The 22498-nt window shown below is 42.3% G+C and overlaps 2 protein-coding genes and 1 pseudogene across 9 annotated transcripts in view; 1 reads left to right on the forward strand and 2 right to left on the reverse strand.

The window, feature by feature from the left end:
- AVL9 (AVL9 cell migration associated) overlaps positions 1–612 on the reverse strand; it is an 88441-nt gene extending 87829 nt beyond the window's left edge. For all 4 annotated transcript variants that reach the window (XM_003270509.4, XM_030796324.1, XM_012496845.2 and 1 more), the window contains exon 1: positions 263–612. In XM_003270509.4, coding sequence (XP_003270557.2) covers positions 263–355 — 93 coding nt within the window. In that variant the 5' untranslated portion in view covers positions 356–612. The remainder of the gene's footprint in view (positions 1–262) is intronic.
- A 173-nt stretch (positions 613–785) lies between these two features.
- LSM5 (LSM5 homolog, U6 small nuclear RNA and mRNA degradation associated) lies at positions 786–9510 on the forward strand. 4 transcript variants are annotated; one of them, XM_003270508.2, is made up of 5 exons: positions 786–1078; positions 7200–7295; positions 7892–7919; positions 8785–8857; positions 9249–9504. In XM_003270508.2, exons 2-5 carry the CDS (start codon positions 7241–7243, stop codon positions 9279–9281), a joined length of 189 nt encoding a protein of 62 aa, XP_003270556.1. In that variant the 5' UTR covers positions 786–1078; positions 7200–7240; the 3' UTR covers positions 9282–9504. The 4 variants fall into 4 exon arrangements, with proteins under 4 accessions (XP_003270556.1, XP_003270555.1, XP_003270554.1 ...); XM_003270507.3 differs by having other exon boundaries at positions 792–839; XM_003270506.3 differs by lacking the exon at positions 786–1078 and adding an exon at positions 5702–6517.
- Positions 9511–11476: 1966 nt separating this feature from the next.
- On the reverse strand, positions 11477–11920 carry LOC100607718 (annotated as a pseudogene). Its single transcript, XR_001113470.2, has one exon. The product of XR_001113470.2 is annotated as a cytochrome c oxidase subunit 7B, mitochondrial pseudogene (transcript).
- Between the last annotated feature and the right edge of the window lie 10578 nt (positions 11921–22498).

Raw genomic sequence — 22498 nt, forward strand, 5'->3', positions numbered from 1 at the left:
AAACCTACAACCTACACGTATCAACCAGCTCCTCCAGTGCTCACAACCATTTTTCAGGGGCAGAAGGAAGGGGTTGTGGGGGCTGGGCTTCATGTGGGGCGGGTGGGAGCAGTTGCAAAGGAGTCAGGTTGAGAGGCGAAGGGTCGCGGGCGCTGTGGGGAGGACTGCACGACGCGAGCTGAGCACACAGAAGTAGGGCAGGGGGGCCCCGGAAGGGGCGAACGCCCGAACGGCTGGGGGCGGGGGCGGGCCCCTTCCTCACCTGGCAGCCCTTCTTGTGGTGAAAGCCGACCACCACGATGTGCAGTACGGGACCTCGGGGGACGCCATCCCCGCCTCTCCTGGCCTTCTCCATTGGCGGCCGCCGCGGGCCCGCACGACGACTTCGACCGCCAAGGGCAGCGGGTCTGACGACCCCACCGTGTGCGGAGAGCCGCGGACTTGGGGTGTCAGCGAGCGCAGCACATAAGGGCCGCACACGGAAGATCGGTGGAGGCACAGTAGCTCCCGCCGCCCCCAGGGCCGCGGCCGCCCTTCCCTCATCCGCTTCCGCAGCTTCCGGGCTGTCACCTGACGCGGCGGCCGCCGCCGGCGAGGCCGGGCGGGGCAAGGCCGGGAGGGCCCTGACGGGGCGGGGTCTGAGGGGCCGAGGTGGAGCCTGGGGGAGCGGGGTGGGTCTAGGAAAGGAGAGATCGACTCTGGGGGGCGGGGAGAGCGGGAGGAGCGGAGGGAGGGGTCCGGAGGGGGCCGGGCGGGACTTGACGACGAGCGGCGGGGTGGGGCTTACGTGACCCGGGCGGCTGGGCTTGCGGAGCCTGTGGTGTCTGCGGGACCTGGAGGTGCGGCGTGGCACACCTGCTTTTTCCTCCCTGGATTCAATCTCAAAGCACTTCCTTCTCTTTTGCCTTCTCTTTTTCCTCAAAGTTTTCCCCCTTCCCTCTTCTTTTCTGTTTTCCTTGCTTTTTCACATCTTTTCGGTTCACTCTCCGAGTGTCCGATTCCTTCACCTCCTTGCCTTTGCTTCTGTGGTCCCCGTCCTTATTCTTAAATATGTAGTAACATGGAGCATGCTGGTGAGGTTGCGTATCTGTGTATTCAGCCTTTAAATTACTTGCTTACCCGAGAATTCTTGTTTCTTTCTAGAGTTTTTTTTTCTTTAAATATTATGTGTAGGAATCTGAGACGCATTTAAAACCTGAAACAGAATATCCTTGACAATAAAGGAAGTTTACTTGGATACCTGTAAAATGATTATCTTAGTCCTGCGATTTTATAAGAATATTCTTTTCATTCCATCTCTTTTTGGGTTTAGTATTGTGGTCAATACAAAATATATGGGCTCTGTTGTCACCAGGGTTTTTAATTCCTTTACTGATTGTACTACAATTTTTTAAGCAGTGAATCTCATGTCAATTTAAAGTGCATTATAGAAATACTAGCAGATTTAACAAGTCTTATCTAGGACAGTTTTCAAATAACCTAAAGGATAGGTGTCTGCTTCAAATAGAATTCGAGATTACTACAGTAGCTGTGATATTTTGCGCTTCTGGTCTTGAAAAGTAAGGAGCTCCGTTCTAATCTAAGCATAGCTGAGAAAAACAGTAGGCTTCCTAAATCAAATTTAGTTTTTGTGATTCAGTAGAACTGTTTTAATGCTAATACTGCAGATATTTTTCAAGATGTTGCTATACATTTCTGTATTACAAAATTATTGGCATTGGCTCAGAAAACTGTGTAAAACTACATTGCTCCCTGTTTGCAGAATATATTAACTGTTTTCTTAATATATTAACTGTTTTAAGCTGTCAACTGTGTGATGTGTTATTAATATTTTCTTGATATAACTTGTCTTGATATTTTCCACAATTGGCATGGCTAAAATTACTGTCTAATTGAACACCTTTTAAAGATGCATATAAGGGCCGGGTGTGTGGCTCACACCTGTAATCCCAGCACTTTGGGAGGCCAAGGCAGGCAGATCACCTGAGGTCAGGAGTTCTAGACCAGCCTGGCCAACATGGTAAAAACCCCTCTCTAGTACAAAATACAAAAATTAGCCGGGCGTGGTGGCAGGCGCCTGTAATCCCAGCTACTCGGACGGCTGAGACAGGAGAATTGCTTGAGCCCGGGAGGCGGAGGTTGCAGTGAGCCAAGATTGCATCATCGCACTTCAGCCTGGGGGACAAGAGCGAGACTTCCTCTCAAAAAAAAAAACCAAAAAAGTATAAAAACAGAGTCAGAGGCCGGGCGCGGTGGCTCACGCCTGTAATCCCAGCACTTTGGGAGGCCGAGGCGGGTGGATCACAAGGTCAGGAGATCGAGACCATCCTGGCTAACATGGTGAAACCCCGTCTCTACTAAAAATACAAAAAATTAGCCGGGCGAGGTGGCGGGCGCCTGTAGTCCCAGCTACTCGGGAGGCTGAGGCAGGAGAATGGCGTGAACCCCGGGGGGCGGAGCCTGCAGTGAGCCGAGATCCTGCCACTGCACTCCAGCCTGGGCGACAGCGAGACTCCGTCTCAAAAAAAAAAACAGAGTCAGGCGTGGTGTCTTATGCCGGTAATCCCAGCACTTTGGGAGGCCGATGCAGGCAGATCACTTGAGGCCAAAAGTTGGAGACCAGCCTGGGCAACATGGTGAAACCCCATCTCTGCTAAAAATACAAAAATTAGCCAGGCATGGTGGTGCGTGTAATCCCAGCTAGTACGGAAGCTGAGGCAGGAGAATCATCTGAACCCGGGAGGTGGAGGTTGCAGTGATCTGAGATGGTGTCACTGCGCTGCACTCCAGCCCGGATGACAGAGTGAGACTCCATCTCAAAAAAATAAAGGAAGAGAGAGAGAGAGAAAGAAAAAGTTAGTTACTGGGAAAATTGAGAGAGAAAGTGAACAAGGGAATTTCCAGGATGTTTTTCATCTCTAAATATACAGACTGGGCCCTTAAGAATTTAGAATATAGGTGGGGCACGGCGGCTCACACCTGTAATCTCAGCACTTTGGGAGGCCAAGGTGGGTAGATCACTTGAGTCCAAGAGTTCGAGACCAACCTGAGCAATGTAATGAGACCTCATCTCTACAAAAAATAATAAAAAATAAATAGCCAGACTTGGTGGCACGTGCCTGTGGTACTGGCTTCTCAGGAGGCTGAGATGGGAGGATCACTTGAGCCCGCGAGCACACCACTGTACTCCTGCCTGGGTAACAGAGTGAGGTCCTGTCTCTAAATTAATAAATAAAGTTTAAAATATGATGGGGTGTTGCTATGTTGCCCAGGCTGGTCTCAAACTCCTGGGCTCAAGGGATCCTCCTGCCTCAGCCTCCTGAGTAGCTGGGGCTACAGTTGCCTGCCACCATGCACATCTTACATTATGTTTTAAATCAGTTGTATTAATGTAGAATAAATTCATTAACAAGACATTGTCCACAAGGACAAATGTCTATTGGGGAAATAATAAAATTTCTCATTTAACTCGGGGGAGAAAATTAGAAATGCCTTTCTGAACATATAATACATCGAAGAGCCTTTGGTAGTTACATGTATTTTATGATAAATTATAAATTCTATTTTACGTCTTCTACTTAAGACTTAAAGGGAGAAAAATCCTTGAGACATAGAGCTATGACATATTTTCAAGTTCATAACAACTCTCCATTTGGAATTGGCCTGTTTTTCCTTTTTGTGTCTTGCCTCAGGAGAGAAAATAATAAAAATACCACTCCCTTCCTGAAATCCCCATTAACTCCACTGTGTAAGTGAACTATATATCGTTCCTTTTTTCAGATTCTAAAGAGATTTTCTTTATTAGTGGCATTCAAAATTGCTAATGTTTATTCTGTCTTTTTTTTTTTTTTTTTTAGATGGAGTCTTGCTCCGTCGCCAGGCTGGAGTGCAGTGGCACGATTGGCTCACTGCAGCCTCTGCCTCCCAGGTTCAAGCGATTCTCCTGCCTCAGCCTCCTCAGTACCTGGGACTACAGGCCTGTGCCATCACGCGCAGCTAATTTTTGTATTCTTAGTAGAGATGGGGTTTCACCATGTTGGCCAGGATGGTCTTGATGTCTTGACCTCGTGATCCACCCACCTCGGCCCCCCAAAGTGTTGGGATTACAAGCGTGAGCCACTGTGCCCGGCCTATTTTTCTAATTTTTAAAAACTCTTATCAAGTAACAACAATGTTTTGAATTTCGCCCATACTGTCAGTATGGTATGGGGAAAATAAAATAAGAATAGAAAAGGAAAACCAGGAAAAGAGGTGGTTTTCTTTTTTTTTCTTTTTGTTATTATTATTATTATACTTTAAGTTTTAGGGTACATGTGCACAATGTGCAGGTTTGTTACATATGTATCCATGTGCCATGTTGGTGTGCTGCACCCATTAACTCGTCATTTAGCATTAGGTATATCTCCTAATGCTGTCCCTACCCCTCTCCCCCCCAAGGTGGTTTTCAACCAAATGAGGATTGGACAAAAAGAAAGAAAAAAAGAGAAAGAGAAAGAAAGAAGCGTCACAAACAAATTTGGCATTACTTTGTATTTAAAATCTTATGAAGAGTAAGGAGAATGTTGATGGGTATGAATGAAATAGTGATAATCAATTTAAAGAATATTCATTAGACCCTACAGTGTGCCTGGAAATGTAGTGTGCACAGTATATAAAATAAGAAATTGTTTCCTTAAAGTGGCTTATGTCTGGTTATAAAAATAAGATGAATGCAAAACCAGCTAGCAATGGCTAGCTTTATGTAGCTTCACTCTGAGCCAGACATCATGTATTAGAAAACAAGGATAAGTAATAACAGCTCACGTTTAAAATGTCTTACTATGTGCCAGGTCCTATGCTGACCACTTTTCATAGATTATCTCAATCTTCACATTAATCTTACGAGTAGATACTATTGTCCCCATTTTTTTCCAATGGGTATATTGAGACTTAAAAAGTTAAAATAACTTGCCCATTGTCAAATAACTGACCATGGAATTTGAACCAAAGTCATTTAATTCAAAATGAAGAAATTTAATCATGTAAACTACTGCTTCCCATAATTCTCAGCCTTGAGGAACTCAGTCCATGGAGGAATAATGGGTGCTTAATGACCATTTGTTGTATGAACGAATGACGTTCTTTGTGGCCACTCATGTTTATTGTTTAGCTTTTTTTTTTTTTTTGAGACGGAGTTTCGGTCTTGTTGTTCAGGCTGGAGTGCAGGTGCATGATCTAGGCTCACTGCAACCGCTGTCTCTCGGGTTCAAGCAGTTCTTCTGCCTTTGCCTCCCGAGTAGCTGGGACTACAGGCGCACGCCACCACGCCTAGCTAATTTTTGTATTTTTAGTAGAGACGGGGTTTCGCCCATGTTGGCCAGGCTGGTCTCGAACTCCTGACCTCAGGTGATCCGCCCACCTCGGCCTCCCAAAGTGCTGGGATTACAGTCGTTACCACTGCGCCTGACCTAGACTGTTCAGGTTTAAGTTCCTAGGATACAAATATAAAACAGACTAGGGCCGATACTTTGTTTGCTGTTTTCAACACAGAAGTGGAAAGCATGATTTTCCACTTCTGCAATAATTTAGAGTGACATCTGGTGGTTGCCTGTGAGACAAGAATTGTTGAAGAAACTGAATTTAAAAGCCTATAATCAATAAGACTACCAGACATAAAAAGATAACGATGAATTAAAGTAGTAAAAAGTTTAAAAAACATGTTTTAAATCCCCACTAAAGAAAAATTTTAAAAAATGCTAGTTGCAGATTTTCAATCCACTGGACTTTAAAAAGAAATAGATTCTTTAATGAGTAGTTGTAACGAAAATTGTAATAGTTAATTGATGGCAGGAAATACGAATTGATTTATACTGGTTTGAAGATTCTGGCTTGAGAGGAAATGCAACTTTACGGGAGAAGACGACTCAAAGGTGTCAGGAACAATTTATTCACAAGGCAAAATATCTTCAACGTCTCTCCAAAACTTCAAGGGCAGAATGGGTATCTGCTGAGATGGTAAAATGTCCAGTGGGCATGAAATATTTCACCAGATCTCACTTGCCGGGGAAAAAAAGCCAGTGAACGCGACCCACGAAGCCGACTAGATCGTGCTCTCGGCCTCAGATTGGTCGAGCCTGTTTGGGCTGCAGAAAAAGCGGAAGCGCGCTTTTCAAAGTCGTCCCACCATCGATGAAGACAGGCCACTTCCGGCGTAGCCATGGCGGCTAACGCTACTACCAATCCGTCGCAGCTGCTGCCGTTAGGTAATCGCCGTCCTTTGGGGAGCAGTAATAGGGAGCGGACGTTCAGGATTGGGGGCCGAGGGGCTGTTCCGAGGGGAAATGTATAAGACCAAATGCGGTTCGACTCTCGGCTCCAAGTCTTCGCGACAGCAGGCCGCCCCTGCTCTTTAACGTGGTCGGGCTCCTCCAGGCAAGGACTTTGACTCCTCAAACCAGACCGTCACTGAAAAAGGTCCACATTTAGTGAACGCGTCGTCGGCCTCCTTTGTTGTGAGCCCACCTCTGCAGTGTTATAGGTAGTAGGCCCACTTCTCAGCCTGGCGTTTACGATCCCCAGATTAGATAGACCATATTATGTATATGGTTGGTTAGTGACACTAACACCCTGGTCCGGAATGAGCCTTAAATGAGGAATCTGGAAACCAGTTCTGTGATTTATTCATTCAATAAGTAGTAACTGAGTATCTATACATTAGATACCGTGCCTGGGCATTTTTCAATGATCAACTTAAACCATAGCCATTGCCTTCAAATAGCACACAAGCTAGTGGAGGAGAGAATACTGGACAAGTAGACATCGTGCCACATAATGCTAGGCTAGCTAAAGAGATGTTCAAGCTACCGTCAGAGCACAGAGGATAGACAGAGTTGGGGGAGGGAAGCAGTGACAGGAGAGTTTCCGGTGAATATAATCATACCTATCTCCTCTTATATTTTTGTAGCTGGTGAAGAGTGATTGAACTAGTGGTCGTGGCCGTGATTGAAAAGTTTTCATTCCTTCATGCCACAGACTCTTTTGGAATGCTTATTATGTGCCAGATGCTGTGCTTGAACTGAGATTTGTATTATTAGACCTAAAGTTACTGAATGAATGTTTTTCCTGGTTTTTCTTTCACTATATGCAAGTAAGAGTGCCAGTAGGCACTCAAATATTTGTTGAAATAATGAATGGTAAAATAATATTTTTTCCCTCCTCAGAGCTTGTGGACAAATGTATAGGATCAAGAATTCACATCGTGATGAAGAGTGATAAGGAAATTGTTGGTACTCTTCTAGGATTTGATGACTTTGTCAGTATCCTTTTAAAAGGTGGTGGTGGTATAGGTTTTTCTTAAGTAATAACATAAGAACTATAGATAATCAGTATATTTGTGATTATTATAATAAAAATCAGTTCATTCTCAGGGAACTTATGATAATGTTTTAAGAGGTATGTATTGAAAGACGGTAAAGTTCCTATCAACAACAAGCATTTTGAATTTGAGCCATTGTGTTAAACATTATAATTAAACTGAGCAGGCGAGCCCAGTGGCTCACGCCTGTAATCCCAGCACTTTGGAAGGGCGAGGTGGGTGGATCGCTTGAGCCCAGGGGTTTGAGACCAGCCTGGGCAAGATGATGAAACCCTGTCTCCACAAAAATTACAAAAATTAGCTGGGCATGGTGACGTACACTTGTGGGCCCAGCTAATCTCCGGGGCTAAGGCAGGAGGATCCTTTAAGCCCAAAAGGTGGAGGCTGCAGTGAGGTGTGATTGTACCACTGCATTTAAGCCTGGATGACAGAGCGAGACTTTGTCTCAAAAAAAACCAAAAAAAAACAAAAACAAAAAAAGCTGAACAAAGGCGGAAGCGAGAGTAAATTCTGTATTTTCTTAACACCAAATTTCAGATATGGTACTGGAAGATGTCACTGAGTTGTGAGTAGTGTTAAAGAATTGGGGGGAATCTCTTCTTAGTTAAAGACAGTTTTACTACTTTTGAGTAAAATTATTTATGAGAAAACATTACCTGTTGGTGGAATAAAGTTAAAGATAGAAGTTTTATCTGTTTGCTTGTAAAATTGGATTAGAGTGTTACTACCTTAATGTAATTATTAGTAAATGCCTAGAAAATTAGTGGAGACACAGTTTTAAGGTAGAAGATAACAAAAAGAGCCAGGAATTTTAGGGTTCAGGTCAAATCAAGGAACTGATAGTAAGAGCATTTAGGCTGGACATGGTGGCTCACCCCTGTAATCCTAGCACTCTGGAAGGCCAAAGGAGGAGGATTGAGCCTGGGAGTTTGAGACCAGCCTGGGCAACAAAGGGAGACCCCTGTCTCTATAAAAAATTTAAAAATTATCTGGGTATGGTGGGGGGCAGCTGTAGTCCTAGCTGCTCTGGAGGGTGAGGATCCCTTGAGCCCAGGAGTTCTAGGCTACAGTGAACTATGATTGTACCACTGTACTCAGGCTGGGCAATAGAGCAAGACCCTGTCTCTTAAAAAAAAAAAACCCAAAAAACATTTCATTTCGTATTTGATCTCCTGGGCAAGCTTTCACTTCTTTTTATGAAGCTCTGTCTGATAGACGTGGGTCTTAGGTCAGTGAGTTCATTCTGTTGCTTTTAATGAAGGTTACATTACCTAGTGGATAACCTTTGTATCTGAAAATTGTCGATATAATTGCCCAACCTCAGAGTAATTTATATACAAGGATAACCTTTTTAGGGAGGGTAAGTATTTCCAAAATGTTGGCTTTGATTTTCACTGTTTATCCTGACTGTATTTTATCTATTCATTTAGTGAAATCACACCAGAAGGAAGAAGGATTACTAAATTAGATCAGATTTTGCTAAATGGAAATAATATAACAATGGTAAGACACATTGAAACTGTTTTATTTTGATGGGAGCCCATTTTTCTGGGGCAGTGATTACAGAACTAACCTTAATGTTGCTTGCTTGACTAAATGATCATGGCCCAGTGGTGCATAAGATGGGAAGGGGGTTCTCTGTGGTCAGGGCCCTAAAGCTCAGCTATTGAAGAGGCATTAGGTCTAAAGGTTAGTTTGCTTGGAACTTTTAATCGCTGTTGAGATAGTAAGTATTAATTGATGACGTTGGGAGTTGTAAGTAGATATTGACAATCTGGAGAAAATGGGAATGTGAAGTGCAGGGGACAGGCATAGGTGGCTTAATGAAGAGCAAGGGGTTTTTAGATGACATGGTGGTAGTGTTATTAATAAACGCTTTTTCCTCTTTATGCAGCTGGTTCCTGGAGGAGAAGGACCTGAAGTGTGAATGAGTTTCCTCGACTTAAGATTTTGTTTTGTCTTATAATGACAAGAAAATGGAATTTTTTTTTCCCACTTTCTAATGTTTAAATCCAATAAAGCTAAGTTTCCCGTTAAAGGGAAGTGCTTTGAAGATGTGTACCCATTTTTGTAAGTTAATCATGATTATCCTGGAAAAAGAAGAAAAGAGCTTCTTCTTTGTAGATGAAAATAAAGGTGTTTTTGGTTAACTGTCATTTTATTTATTGTACTGCAGTAGCCAGTGGAACAAAGATTGTAGTTATTTTGCCACTTACTTTTCTGTCATAATATGCTTATTTGTTTTCTCATTTACATGACCATTTGATTCTCAAACAAAAGTTGTTCCAAACAAAATGATGAACTTTGATTTGAACAGGTGCATTTAAACAACCGGAAATGATCACTTAGAAAATTCAGTTAAAATGCTGTTGTTTTGTAATGAGGATTTTTCTACTGATTTCAAATTCCATGAACTCCTATTGAAAACAAACAATGTACAGGTAATATATGCACATTGTAGAAATGCAGGAATTATCTATTGGAATTACCCTAAAGATAGAAATTTTATCTATTTGCTTATAAGATTGGTTCAGAAGGTTATTACCTTAATGTAGTTATTACTGAATTGCCAGGAAATGAGTGGAGACAGAGCTTTAAGATAAAGGATACTAAAAACAGCTAAGAACTCTAGGACTCAGGTCAAATCAAGGAAGTGATAATAAGATCATTGAACTGTATAAATTAAGTCAAACTTGTTAAAAACAAACAGGTAATATATGCACATTGTAGAATTGTAGGTAAGCAAAAAGGAGAAGGTTGATCGTGCTTTGCTGTATGTCTTCGTAGACTTTCTCAGTCCACTCTCAGTACACATTTTGTTTTACTTGCTCATCCTGATTATACTGTTTTTACCCTCCACTTAAGTCATTTTTTGAATTTAAATGGTGAATATCTTTGTGTCAATTATTTCAGCATCGATGTGTACATAGTATTAAATGGATTTACTATAAATTATTTAGCCTATTCTTACTGGCCACAGTAGTCTAACTAGATCTTTATACATTTTTATTTTTCTAGAATAAACTAAAAAATGTGTAAGATCAAAGGGTGTATATTGTGTTGCCAAGAAAAAGTTTGTGCCAATGTGTATTTTTGCCAGGAGTCTTTCATAGTACCATTTATATCCTTCCCAGCATTAGCTGTGTTCTACCTTCTCTCCTCTTTGCCATTTTTTCAAGCAAAACCCGGCATGTCTAAAGTTTTCTTTTCCTTTTTTTTTTTTTTTTTTTTTGTTTTTTGGAGAGTCTCGCTGGAGTGCAGTGGCACGATCTTGGCTCCCTGCAACCTCCAGTCAGGCTGGCGTGCTGTGTCGTGATATCAGCGCGACCTCCGCCTCCCAGGTTCAAGTGATTCTCCTGCCTCACCCTCCCGAGTAGCTGGAATTACAGGTGGGCGCCACCACTCCCATCTGATTTTTATATTTTTAGAGAGATGGGGTTTTACCTTGTTGGACAGGCTGGTCTTGAACTCCTGACCTCTAGCGCTCCACCTGCCTCAGCTTCCCAAAGTGCTGGTATTAAAGGCATGAGCCACCAGGCCTGGCCTAAAATTTTCTTGATTAATTTTGATCTCATTTGTATTTTGTAAATGACTTATCTGATGAGGCTTTTGCCATTGAGATGTTTGTTTTTTTCTTACTAATTTGTAAGAATTCTTGATGGTTTTCTCTTAGTCATGTATTTTGCTAATAATTTCCCTAGTTTGTAGTTTGCCACTTAGTGCTATTTTTGACATAAATGATGTATTTTAATGTAGTTGCATGTTGACCTAGTCCATTATGGTTTTTGTATTTGGTCCACGTGGAGTGGAAAGACCTTTGCTTTGATTATTCTTTTCTTTGGGCACTTTATGTTTTTTGCGTTTGATTTAAATCTGGAATCTATCTGGAATTTTGGTATTACCACATGGAAAAAGGATCCAACCTTATTTTCCAAAACACAAAGCACTGATTTGTAGTTTTTTCTGATTTACATGTCAGTACTACTGCCTTGGCTAATTTCAAGCTACCAAGGCTTTAACAACTGGTTTGCAAAATTCTCAAGGATTTGACAGTTGATTCTCAGGAGCCAGTATGAGCTGGTTGCCCCACACTTTGCTTCTTTTTTTTTTTTTTTTTTTTTTAGGTTTCAAATGTACTTTATTTCTTCAATAATGCCATATCTTAATGGGTACATAGTGCTTTAATTTGGCATCAATTATGAGCTGTTTTTTAAACAATTCATTATTACACCAGCTGGGATGATTACTGATTCCTCCATTCCTTTGGGGTAACTCTGCCAACAGGGGACAGGTTCCATTCTATTCCGACTTGTGTTGCTACATATGTCCATGTAACAATACAGAAAGTGGCTCCACTAGCTAATACAGCATTACCGTATTTGTCATGAAAATCAGGTGTACATTTCTGGTGGCTCTGCCTTGCCATTGTTTGCTGAATGCTTCGAACTTGGAGACGATTTAGTGCGTTTTTGACCAAGGGAAACATCGTGAAGGTGAAGCTAGAACTGCGGCAACACAGCTGCTGCTTTGGTGCAAATTTGCTTCAGGTACCCTTGAAGAGAGCTGAAAAACCCACACTTTGCTTCTAACTCTTGGGGGCAATGCTTTCCCTCCACTGTTGTTTCTTTCCCTTTGGAGGGGAGTAAATGATGTAACACCTGCTTCTTTCCACCCCTTTCTTATTTGCTATCCCAGGGGAGCTAATGGTCATACCCAAGCTCTTCTTTTTTTCATCCTAGGAGTTAGGCCAGGTGCAGTGGCTCATGTCTGTAATCCCAGTGCTTGTAGGTGGTCGGGGTGGAAGGATAGATTGAGGCCAGGAGTTGGAGACTCAGCCTGGGCAATATAGTGAGACCCCGTCTCTACCAAAAATTTTAAAAAATTAGTGTGGTGTGGTAGTGTGCATGCACCTGTAGTCCTACATACTTGGGAGGCTGAGGCAGGAGAATTGCTTGAGCCCGGGAGTTTGAGATTTCAGTGAGCTGTGATTGCACCACTGTACTCCAGCCTGGGTGACAGTGAGACCCTGCCTCAAAACCTACAATGAAACCCCATTTCATGGGCGCTATAGGATGGCTATAATTATAAAAAATTGTAACAAATACTGTACAAAAATTAATGTAACAAGTATTGGCTGGGATATGAAGAAATTAGAGCCCCAGTACCTTGCTGGTGCGAATGTAAAATGATGCATGCACTGTGGAAAATAATTTGATGATTCCTCAAAAAGTTAAACAGAATTACCAGATGACCCTGCAACTCCTCTCCTCAGTTCATACCCAAGAGAACTAAAAACATGTCTGCACAAAAACTTGTATGAACGTTCACGGCAGCATTATTCCTAATGCCCCAAAGTGGAAGCAACCCAAATGTCCATCGATGGATGGATGGATAAATGAAATGCGGTACATTCATACAATAGAATATTATCTATCTGTAAAAATGAATGAAGTACTTGTGTATGCTACAACGTGGATGAACTGTAACAACATTATGCTGAGTGAAAGAAGCCAGACACAAAAGACCACATACTTCATTTATATGATCCAGAACAGGCAAATTCACAGAAATAGACAACTATATTAGTGACTGCTAACGGGTATGGGTTTGCTTTTTGGGGTGATGAAAATGTTCTGGGATTAGATGGTTGCACAACCTTGTGAATATACTAAAAAGCACTGAATTGTAACCTTAAAAGGGTAGATTTCATGTTACATGAATTACATGTCAATTTTAAAAAAGTGATGTATCTGAGGCATATCTAGTGTAACTTCTGAGGCCCTAAAGAAATTACTTTCCCATGAGTGACAGCTTGGGTTGTGGCTGCTGAAAGGACTTTAACCACCTGAGCATCAAATCCCCCTCTGGTTAAGACTGAACAGAATAAGGATTTGGGGAAGGTTGTTTTGGGCATTTAACTTAAGAATGTTGGACATTTTTTGTTCGTTTTGAGACAAGGTCTTGCTCTGTCACCCAGGCTAGAGCGCAGTGGTGTGATCAGTGCTCACTGCAGTTTCAAACCACTGGGATCAAGCGATTCTCCCTGCTTAGCCTCCCAGGTAGCTGGATCCACAGGCACGTGCCACCATGCCCAGCTATCTTTTCTCTTTTTTTAAAGATAGGGTCTCGCTCTGTCACCCAGACTGGAGTGCAGTGGTCATGGCTCACTGTAGCCTCGACTTCTCGGGCTCAGGTGATCCTCCCACACTACAGGTGCACACCCCCACACCTGGCTAATTTTTTGTATTTTTGATAGAGACCGGTTCTTGTCATATTGCCCAGGCTGGTCTCAAACTCCTAGGCTCAAGTGATCAACTCGCCTCGGCCTCCCAAAGTGCTGGGATTACAGTTGTGAGCCACCGTGCCTGGCCTAATTTTTTAATATTTTGTAGAGACAGGGTGTCACCATGTTGCTTAGGCTGGTTGATTCTTAACTTACAAAAATAAGGGTATTTAGTTTTGGATTTTAATTCTAGTGGAGTTTAACACTTTTGGACTTTGATTTGGAAGGATGTTTAATTTTTGAATTCCAGTAAATTTGATAATGGCAGAGGATTATATGTAGATTTGGGCATCTCTGCTGTTGGCATTTTATTATTGGGTGTTGGTGTGCTGATATGCCAGGTTAGACCATTTATTAGTTGGGGTTCTCTAGAGACAACCAATAGTATATGTATATAGACATATAAGGGGATTTATTAGGAGAATTGGTTCATGCGATTACAGAGGCTGGGAAACCCCAAAACAGGCTGTCTGCAAGCTGGAGACCTTGATGTGGCTCAGTCCAAGTCCAAAGACCTCAGAACTTGGGATGCTGATGATAAAATTCTCAGTCTGAGGCTGAAGGCCTGAGAACCCAGGGGGCTACTGGTGTAAGTCCTGGAGTCCAGGGATCTCCTAGAGTTGGGATCACTCTTCCTTCTCTGTCCTCAGAGGACACCATCATCAGAACATCAGGAGTTCTTATATCCAAGGACAGAGAAGGAAGAGTTATCGCAGCTCTAGGAGGGAGACAGACATGTTGCCTTTTCTGTGTTTTTGCTCTCTTTGGACCCTCTGTCAACTGAATGCTGGCCCACATTGAAGGTTCATCTCACCTAGTCTACTCAGACTCACACCCTAAAGTAATCTGCAAACACCCTCATAAACACAGCCAAATAATACTTTACTAGGTTTCTAGATATCCTTAATCCAGTTAACTTGACACCTAAAATTAGCCATCACAGACCATGTTGCAGGATCAGGAGGACCAGAGAGAGACCTTGGGGTGTATACAGGAGGATATATTTGTTATTGAGTGTACTCAGACCCTGCAGACTTAACGTTCAAAGACTGGGCCCAGAACAAAGACAGCACTTGATTTTATGCACACTTCACAAAAGGGGGTGGGCTAGCTTGAAACAAGCTTACAGTGGCCTGAAAGCAGGGATACAGAGGCAGGACAAAGATAGTTAATCAAATTGTAACAGATCATAACTCAGGATTACACGTGACCATTGCCAATCAACCCAGATATCTGTTATCTAGGTTTTGCCTAGGCACGGGCTTATCCTATAACCTTCACTATGGCCCCCAGGTGGCCATAACACAGGCCTGCTCAGAGGCTCTGACCTTCACTCTATTGCTTAGATAAAATAGAATATTTGAAGTCACTGGTTACAGAGAACAGGAATCTATAAACTCATTCCATAAAACGAAGGAAAATTTGCTTTTCTTCTCTGTATGTTGAGGGAATGCTGGGAGAGTTTCCAGAGCACGTTAAATATTATCAAGACTTCCTGGGTCTGGGTTGTGCCTTTTGCTGCTTCTGGGACAAGTCAGCCTGATACAGGAAAACTTATTTCTCTTTCTTTTTAAGTTTATTTTTCTTTAATTTCCTGCCTCAACCATGTGGTGGGCATACTTTGGGGTGGGAAATGGAGTGAATTTTCAGACTTAGAATTACAGAAGCCTTGGAGTTGCCTGAATTAATATATTATTCTGACTCTGTTTAGAGCCTTTTGGGGCAAAATCTAAACTGCTTCCAGTGATCCCAATAGCAGTTGGATTTGGGAGTGATAGACTGTGTTCTTCTCTATGGCTCTAATGGTTAAGTTCAGTGAGTGAAAAGAACAAAAAGATGGGGAATGTAAGGGAAGAATGCTTCTTTTCTAACTCTGATGTTTTCTTCTACATGAAAGCTTAATTAATGTAACACATCTGCCCTCTCTCTGTCCTTTTATTCTGTATGCCCAGAGACATGCAGACTGAGTTGCCTGAGGGAGTGTGGGTTCTGCTCTGCTTTTTCCTGTAAGTTTTAGAGGTGTCTGCTTCCACTTGAAGAAGTCTGGGGTGGTCTGTGGTTTGCCTGTGGTTTGGTGGGTACATCTGAATAATTCTGGAGTTCCAAACAAAGAAGTTAACTACAGTCTGTAGATATAAGTTACATCATCCAATGTAGTAGTAATAACAATGACCGCTGTCTGTTTACTACTTTGCCTTTGTTCTCAATTGGTTCAGAACTCAATTGTGGAAGAAGAGTGCTAATTATTGGCCCCTCAAGACTCCAATAGCCCTCGAGTCTTTGCTGTACTGAGACAAAAACCTCCTCTGCCTTCCTGCCTGCCTCCCATCTCTACCCTGTCATATCTGTCCATCCCAGCCATCAGACCATCAGAGCAACTGACTGATTGATCTAAAATGAAGGATATGGTCATGCTGTGTTTGGCTCTTTTTTTTGAGACAGAGTTTTGCTCTTGTTGCCCAGGCTGGAGTGCCATGGCACGATCTTGGCTCACAGCAACCTCTGCCTCCCAGGTTCAAGCGATTCTCCTGCCTCAGCCTCCTGAGTAGCTGGGATTACAGGTATGAGTTACCATGCCTCGTTAATTTTGTATTTTTAGTAGAGACGGGGTTTCTCCATGTTGGTCAGGCTGGTCTTGAACTCCCAACCTCAGGTGATCCACCCGCCTTGGCCTCCCAAAGTGCTGGGATTACAGGCTTAAGCCGCTCCACCCGGCTGGCTTTCAAACCTTTCAGTAAGTTGCCTTCTATACAATGAAAGGCCAGGTTCCTTAACAGGTTACTATGAGGGGTGCCTATTGACCTTCTCAGCCACATCTCAGTCTTGCCTTCATAGCACAGAATTTATAACACTGGCTGTTTCCCCTCTTTGGCCTTTGGCTTTACTCATGTTGGACTTTTGTGGGAAGAGCCTTATCTCCAAACCTATCTTCATTTGGTTTACTTGTATTCAAGACTAGGCTCAAATGTCTCTTCCTCCAGAAAGTCCTGTGGGATCCCTCAGCCCTCTATCACTACTCAATACTTATATAGGACAGGCCATGGAGGCTTTTGTTATACTGTGAAACTGTCTTGAGTAGCTACTCTCTCCTAGAAAAATAACAGCCTCAAGCAGTTCATACCATGCACAGTCCTGGTTTCAAAGGAAACAAATCCTATTACACTGTTGGACCACAGACTAGAGTATGGGCCACCATCATCTGAGTATGTTGAGTTTGGCTGGTGTGGTAGATTGGCCCTCAGTGCAGTGATGCAAGTGGGCTTCTGGCTGTTACCTAGGAAGATCAGAGGCAGAAGCTTGGGAGCTCTAGCAGGGTCCTGGTGCTCTATGAGTACCACTCTTGGAAGACAGCAGGCCTCCTGGCTGACATCTCTCTAAGAAGTGGAGCTGGTACTTCTCACATCAACCCGACACCCAAATTCACGCTCTATGTACTTCAGTCACAGGGAGTTGAGGTTAGTGGGCATGAGGCTGGAATAGAGAGTGGTCAGAAAACAGACCTCATCTGCTTTATCCAGGAGTGACCCTGACTGAATCTTTGCTTTATTAGACATTTCATTCTTGAATTTAAGAAAAATCATGCATAACACCAGCTGACCACAAGAGGACACTGTGGAGCTAGGCAGGCAGCTAGTTGCTAGAGCCAAGGCTTTTTAGTTTTCCCCAGAGCCTCGTTTGAACTCAGGTTTCTTGTCTCATACTCTGCTGAACTTACTATTGGATCACACCACAAGGGCAGGTAAAGGGTTGAATATACTACTATTTCACGCCTCCTTCCCTTTTTTTTTTTTTTTTTTGCAAAAGAGGAATCTGTTTTTCATCCATTTATTTCATATTTTCTACATGAGGTGCCTTTTCTATTGTAAAATACTGTCTTTCAGCAGGTAGTGTTGTGAATGAAAACATGGGCTGTAGAATCAGACTTACCTTGACTCTAATTTTAGCCTGATTTGTTAATCACGTGATTTGGGGCAGGTGACTTAACCTCTCTAACCTCAATTTCTTCATTCATAAATTGGGAATAATAAGCACCTCTCAAGGTTGTAACGATTGACAATACAAGGTATGTAAATCATCCAGTATAGTTTCAATTACATAGTAAGGGCTTAATAAATGGTGCTAGTTATTATCATTATTTAAAGAGCCTCTGAATCAACTTATTTTTACAGATTTTCCATCACAGCAATTCCTTGTCAACAGTTGGAGCAACCTGTCACTTAGTCCATAACAGTTACCTCTAGAACAGAACCGCTAGTTATTTTTTTATTTTTATTTTTTCTGAGACAGGGTCTCGCTCTGTCACCCAGACTGGAGTGCAGTGGCACGACCTTGCCTCCCGGGTTCAAGCGATTCTCCCGCCTCAGCCTCCCTAGTATCTGGGACTACAGGCACGAGCCACCATGCCCAGCTAATTTTTGTATTTTTAGTAGAGACGGGGTTTCACCATGTTGGTCAGGCTGGTCTCAAACTCCTGACCTCGTGATCCGCCCACCTTGGCCTCCCAAAGTGCTGGGGCTATAGGCGTGAGCCACCGCTCCTGGCCCCTAGTTATTTTTAAATCTTCTGTTGCACAAAGCACAGTGCTTGGGGCACAAGGGCTCAGATAATATTTGTTGAATTAAGATGGTTACTAAGAATGCAGGCTTTATTAATTGGAAAATAATTGAACTCACAAAGCAACCAGGTTTAAGATAGTAAGGGGAGTGAAATAAAGAGGTGGAAGATTTCAAAATATGTTCTTGGTTGAAGGGGTGGCCTGCCCCTCCACGCCTGTGGGTATTTCTAGTCGGGTGGGATGAGAGACGGAGAAAATAAATAAGACACAGAGACAAAGTATAGAGGAACAACAGTGGGTCCAGGGGACCGGCACTCAGCACACCAAGGACCTGCACCGGAACTGGCCTCTGAGTTCCCTCAGTTTTTATTGATTATTATTTTCATTATTTCAGCAAAAAGGAATGTAGTAGGAGAGCAGGGTGATAATAAGGAGAAGGTCAGCAAAAAACATGTGAGCAAAAGAATCTATGTCATAATTAGGTTCAAGGGAAGGTACTATGCCTAGATGTGCACGTAAGCCAGATTTATGTTTCTCTCCACCCAAACATCTCAGCGGAGTAAAGAATAACAAAGCAGCATTACTGCAAACATGTCTTGCCTCCCACCATAGGGCGGTTTTTCTCCTATCTCAGAATTGAACAAATGTACAATCGGGTTTCATACCGAGACATTCAGTTCCCAGGGGCAGGCAGGAGACAGTGGCTTTCCTCTATCTCAACTGCAAGAGGCTTTCCTCTTTTACTAATCCACCTCAGCACAGACCCTTTACGGGTGTCGGGCTGGGGGACAGTCAGGTCTTTCTCATCCCACGAGGCCATATTTCAGACTATCACATGGGGAGAAACCTTGGACAATACCCCGCTTTCAGGGGCAGAGGTCCCTAGGGCTTTCCACAATGTATTGTGCCCCTGGTTTATTGAGACTAGAGAATGGCGATGACTTTTACCAAGTATACTGCTTGTAAACATGTTGTTAACAAGGCATGTCCTGCACAGCCCTAGATCCCTTAAACCTTGATTTTATACAACACATGTTTTTGTGAGCTCCAGGGTGGGTCAAAGTGGCTGGGGCAAAGCTACAAATTAACAACATCTAAGCAAAGCAATTGTTTAAAGTACAGGTCTTTTTCAAAATGGAGTCTCTTAAGTCATCCCTTTCTACACAGACACAGTGACAGTCTGATCTCTGTTTCTTTTTTTTTTTTTTTCTTTTTTTTTTTTTATTATACTTTAGGGTTTTAGGGTACATGTGCACAATGTGCAGGTTTGTTACATATGTATCCATGTGCCATGTTGATTTCCTGCACCCATTAACTCGTCATTTAGCATTAGGTGTATCTCCTAATGCTGTCCCTCCCCACTCCCCCCACCCCACAACAGTCCCCGGAGTGTGATGTTCCCCTTCCTGTGTCCATGAGTTCTCATTGTTCAATTCCCACCTATGAGAGAGAACATGTGGTGTTTGGTTTTTTGTCCTTGTGATAGTTTACTGAGAATGATGTTTTCCAGTTTCATCCATGTCCCTACAAAGGACACGAACTCATCATTTTTTATGGCTGCATAGTATTCCATGGTGTATATGTGCCACATTTTCTTAATCCAGTCTATCGTTGTTGGACATTTGGGTTGGTTCCAAGTCTTTGCTATTGTGAATAGTGCCGCAATAAACATACGTGTGCATGTGTCTTTATAGCAGCATGATTTATAGTCCTTTGGGTATATACCCAGTAATGGGATGGCTGGGTCAAATGGTATTTCTAGTTCGAGATCCCTGAGGAATCGCCACACTGACTTCCACAATGGTTGAACTAGTTTACAGTCCCACCAACAGTGTAAAAGTGTTCCTATTTCTCCACATCCTCTCCAGCACCTGTTGTTTCCTGATTTTTTAATGATGGCCATTCTAACTGGTGTGAGATGGTATCTCACTGTGGTTTTGATTTGCATTTCTCTGATGGCCAGTGATGATGAGCATTTCTTCATGTGTTTTCTGGCTGCATAAATGTCTTCTTTTGAGAAGTGTTTGTTCATGTCCTCTGCCCACTTTTTGATGGGGTTGTTTGTTTTTTTCTTGTAAATTTGTTTGAGTTCATTGTAGATTCTGGATATTAGCCCTTTGTCAGATGAGTAGGTTGCAAAAATTTTCTCCCATTCTGTAGGTTGCCTGTTCACTCTGATGATAGTTTCTTTTGCTGTGCAGAAGCTCTTTAGTTTAATGAGATCCCATTTGTCGATTTTGGCTTTTGTTGCCATTGCTTTTGGTGTTTTAGACATGAAGTCCTTGCCCACGCCTATGTCCTGAATGGTATTGCCTAGGTTTTCTTGTAGGATTTTAATGGTTTTAGGTCTAACATATAAGTCTTTAATCCATCTTGAATTAATTTTTGTATAAGGTGTAAGGAAGGGATCCAGTTGCAGCTTTCTACATATGGCTAGCCAGTTTTCCCAGCACCATTTATTAAATAGGGAATCCTTTCCCCATTTCTTGTTTTTGTCAGGTTTGTCAAAGATCAGATAGTTGTAGCTATGCGGCATCATTTCTGAGGGCTCTGTTCTGTTCCATTGATCTATGTCTCTGTTGTGGTACCAGTACCATGCTGTTTTGGTTACTGTAGCCTTGTAGTATAGTTTAAAGTCAGGTAGCGTGATGCCTCCAGCTTTGTTCTTTTGGCTTAGGATTGACTTGGCGATGCGGGCTCTTTTTTGGTTCCATATGAACTTTAAAGTAGTTTTTTCCAATTCTGTGAAGAAAGTCATTGGTAGCTTGATGGGGATGGCATTGAATCTATAAATTACCTTGGGCAGTATGGCCATTTTCACGATATTGATTCTTCCAACCCATGAGCATGGAATGTTCTTCCATTTGTTTGTATCCTCTTTTATTTCATTGAGCAGTGGTTTGTAGTTCTCCTTGAAGAGGTCCTTCACATCCCTTGTAAGTTGGATTCCTAGGTATTTTATTCTCTTTGAAGCAATTGTGAATGGGAGTTCACTCATGATTTGGCTCTCTGTTTGTCTGTTATTGGTGTACAAGAATGCTTGTGATTTTTGTACATTAATTTTGTATCCTGAGACTTTGCTGAAGTTGCTAATCAGCTTAAGGAGATTTTGGGCTGAGACAGTGGGGTTTTCTAGATATACAATCATGTCATCTGCAAACAGGGACAATTTGACTTCCTCTTTTCCTAATTGAATACCTTTTATTTCCTTCTCCTGCCTGATTGCTCTGGCCAGAACTTCCAGCACTATGTTGAATAGGAGCGGTGAGAGAGGGCATCCCTGTCTCGTGCCAGTTTTCAGAGGGAATGCTTCCAGTTTTTGCCCATTCAGTATGATATTGGCTGTGGGTTTGTCGTAGATAGCTCTTATTATTTTGAGATACGTCCCATCAATACCTAATTTATTGAGAGTTTTTAGCATGAAGGGTTGTTGAATTTTGTCAAAGGCCTTTTCTGCATCTATTGAGATAATCATGTGGTTTTTGTCTTTGATTCTGTTTATATGCTGGATTACATTTATTGATTTGCGTATGTTGAACCAGCCTTGCATCCCAGGGATGAAGCCCACTTGATCATGGTGTATAAGCTTTTTGATGTGCTGCTGGATTCGGTTTGCCAGTATTTTATTGAGGATTTTTGCATCAATGTTCATCAAGGATATTGGTCTGAAATTCTCTTTTTTGGTTATGTCTCTGCCAGGTTTTGGTATCAGGATGATGCTGGCTTCATAAAATGTGTTAGGGAGGATTCCCTCTTTTTCTATCGATTGGAATAGTTTCAGAAGGAATGGTACCAGTTCCTCCTTGTACCTCTGGTAGAATTCAGCTGTGAATCCATCAGGTCCTGGACTCTTTTTGGTTGGTAAGCTATTGATTATTGCCACAATTTCAGAACCTGTTATTGGTCTATTCAGAGATTCAACTTCTTCCTGGTTTAGTCTTGGGAGGGTGTATTTGTCGAGGAATTTATCCATTTCTTCTAGATTTTCTAGTTTATTTGCATAGAGGTGTTTGTAGTATTCTCTGATGGTAGATTGTATTTCTGTGGGATCGGTGGTGATATCCCCTTTTTCGTTTTTTGTTGCATCTATTTGATTCTTCTCTCTTTTCTTCTTTATTAGTCTTGCTAGCGGTCCATCAATTTTGTTGATCTTTTCAAAAAACCAGCTCCTGGATTCATTAATTTTTTGAAGGGTTTTTTGTGTCTCTATTTCCTTCAGTTCTGCTCTGATTTTAGTTATTTCTAGCCTTCTGCTAGCTTTTGAATGTGTTTGCTCTTGCTTTTCTAGTTCTTTTAATTGTGATGT

This window comes from Nomascus leucogenys, chromosome 17 (assembly GCF_006542625.1).
Source record: "Nomascus leucogenys isolate Asia chromosome 17, Asia_NLE_v1, whole genome shotgun sequence".
NCBI classification, from domain to species: domain Eukaryota; kingdom Metazoa; phylum Chordata; class Mammalia; order Primates; family Hylobatidae; genus Nomascus; species Nomascus leucogenys.

What these genes read in the sequence shown, in the direction of transcription:
- LSM5 (XM_003270505.3), top strand. Translation starts at nt 6,197, where the DNA reads ATGGCGGCTAACGCTACTACCAATCCGTCGCAGCTGCTGCCGTTAG. An exon ending in GTCGCAGCTGCTGCCGTTAG is followed by an intron (nt 6,243 to 7,199) that starts GTAATCGCCGTC and finishes TTCCCTCCTCAG; the next exon opens with AGCTTGTGGACAAATGTATA. An exon ending in CTGGAAGATGTCACTGAGTT is followed by an intron (nt 7,920 to 8,784) that starts GTGAGTAGTGTT and finishes CTATTCATTTAG; the next exon opens with TGAAATCACACCAGAAGGAA.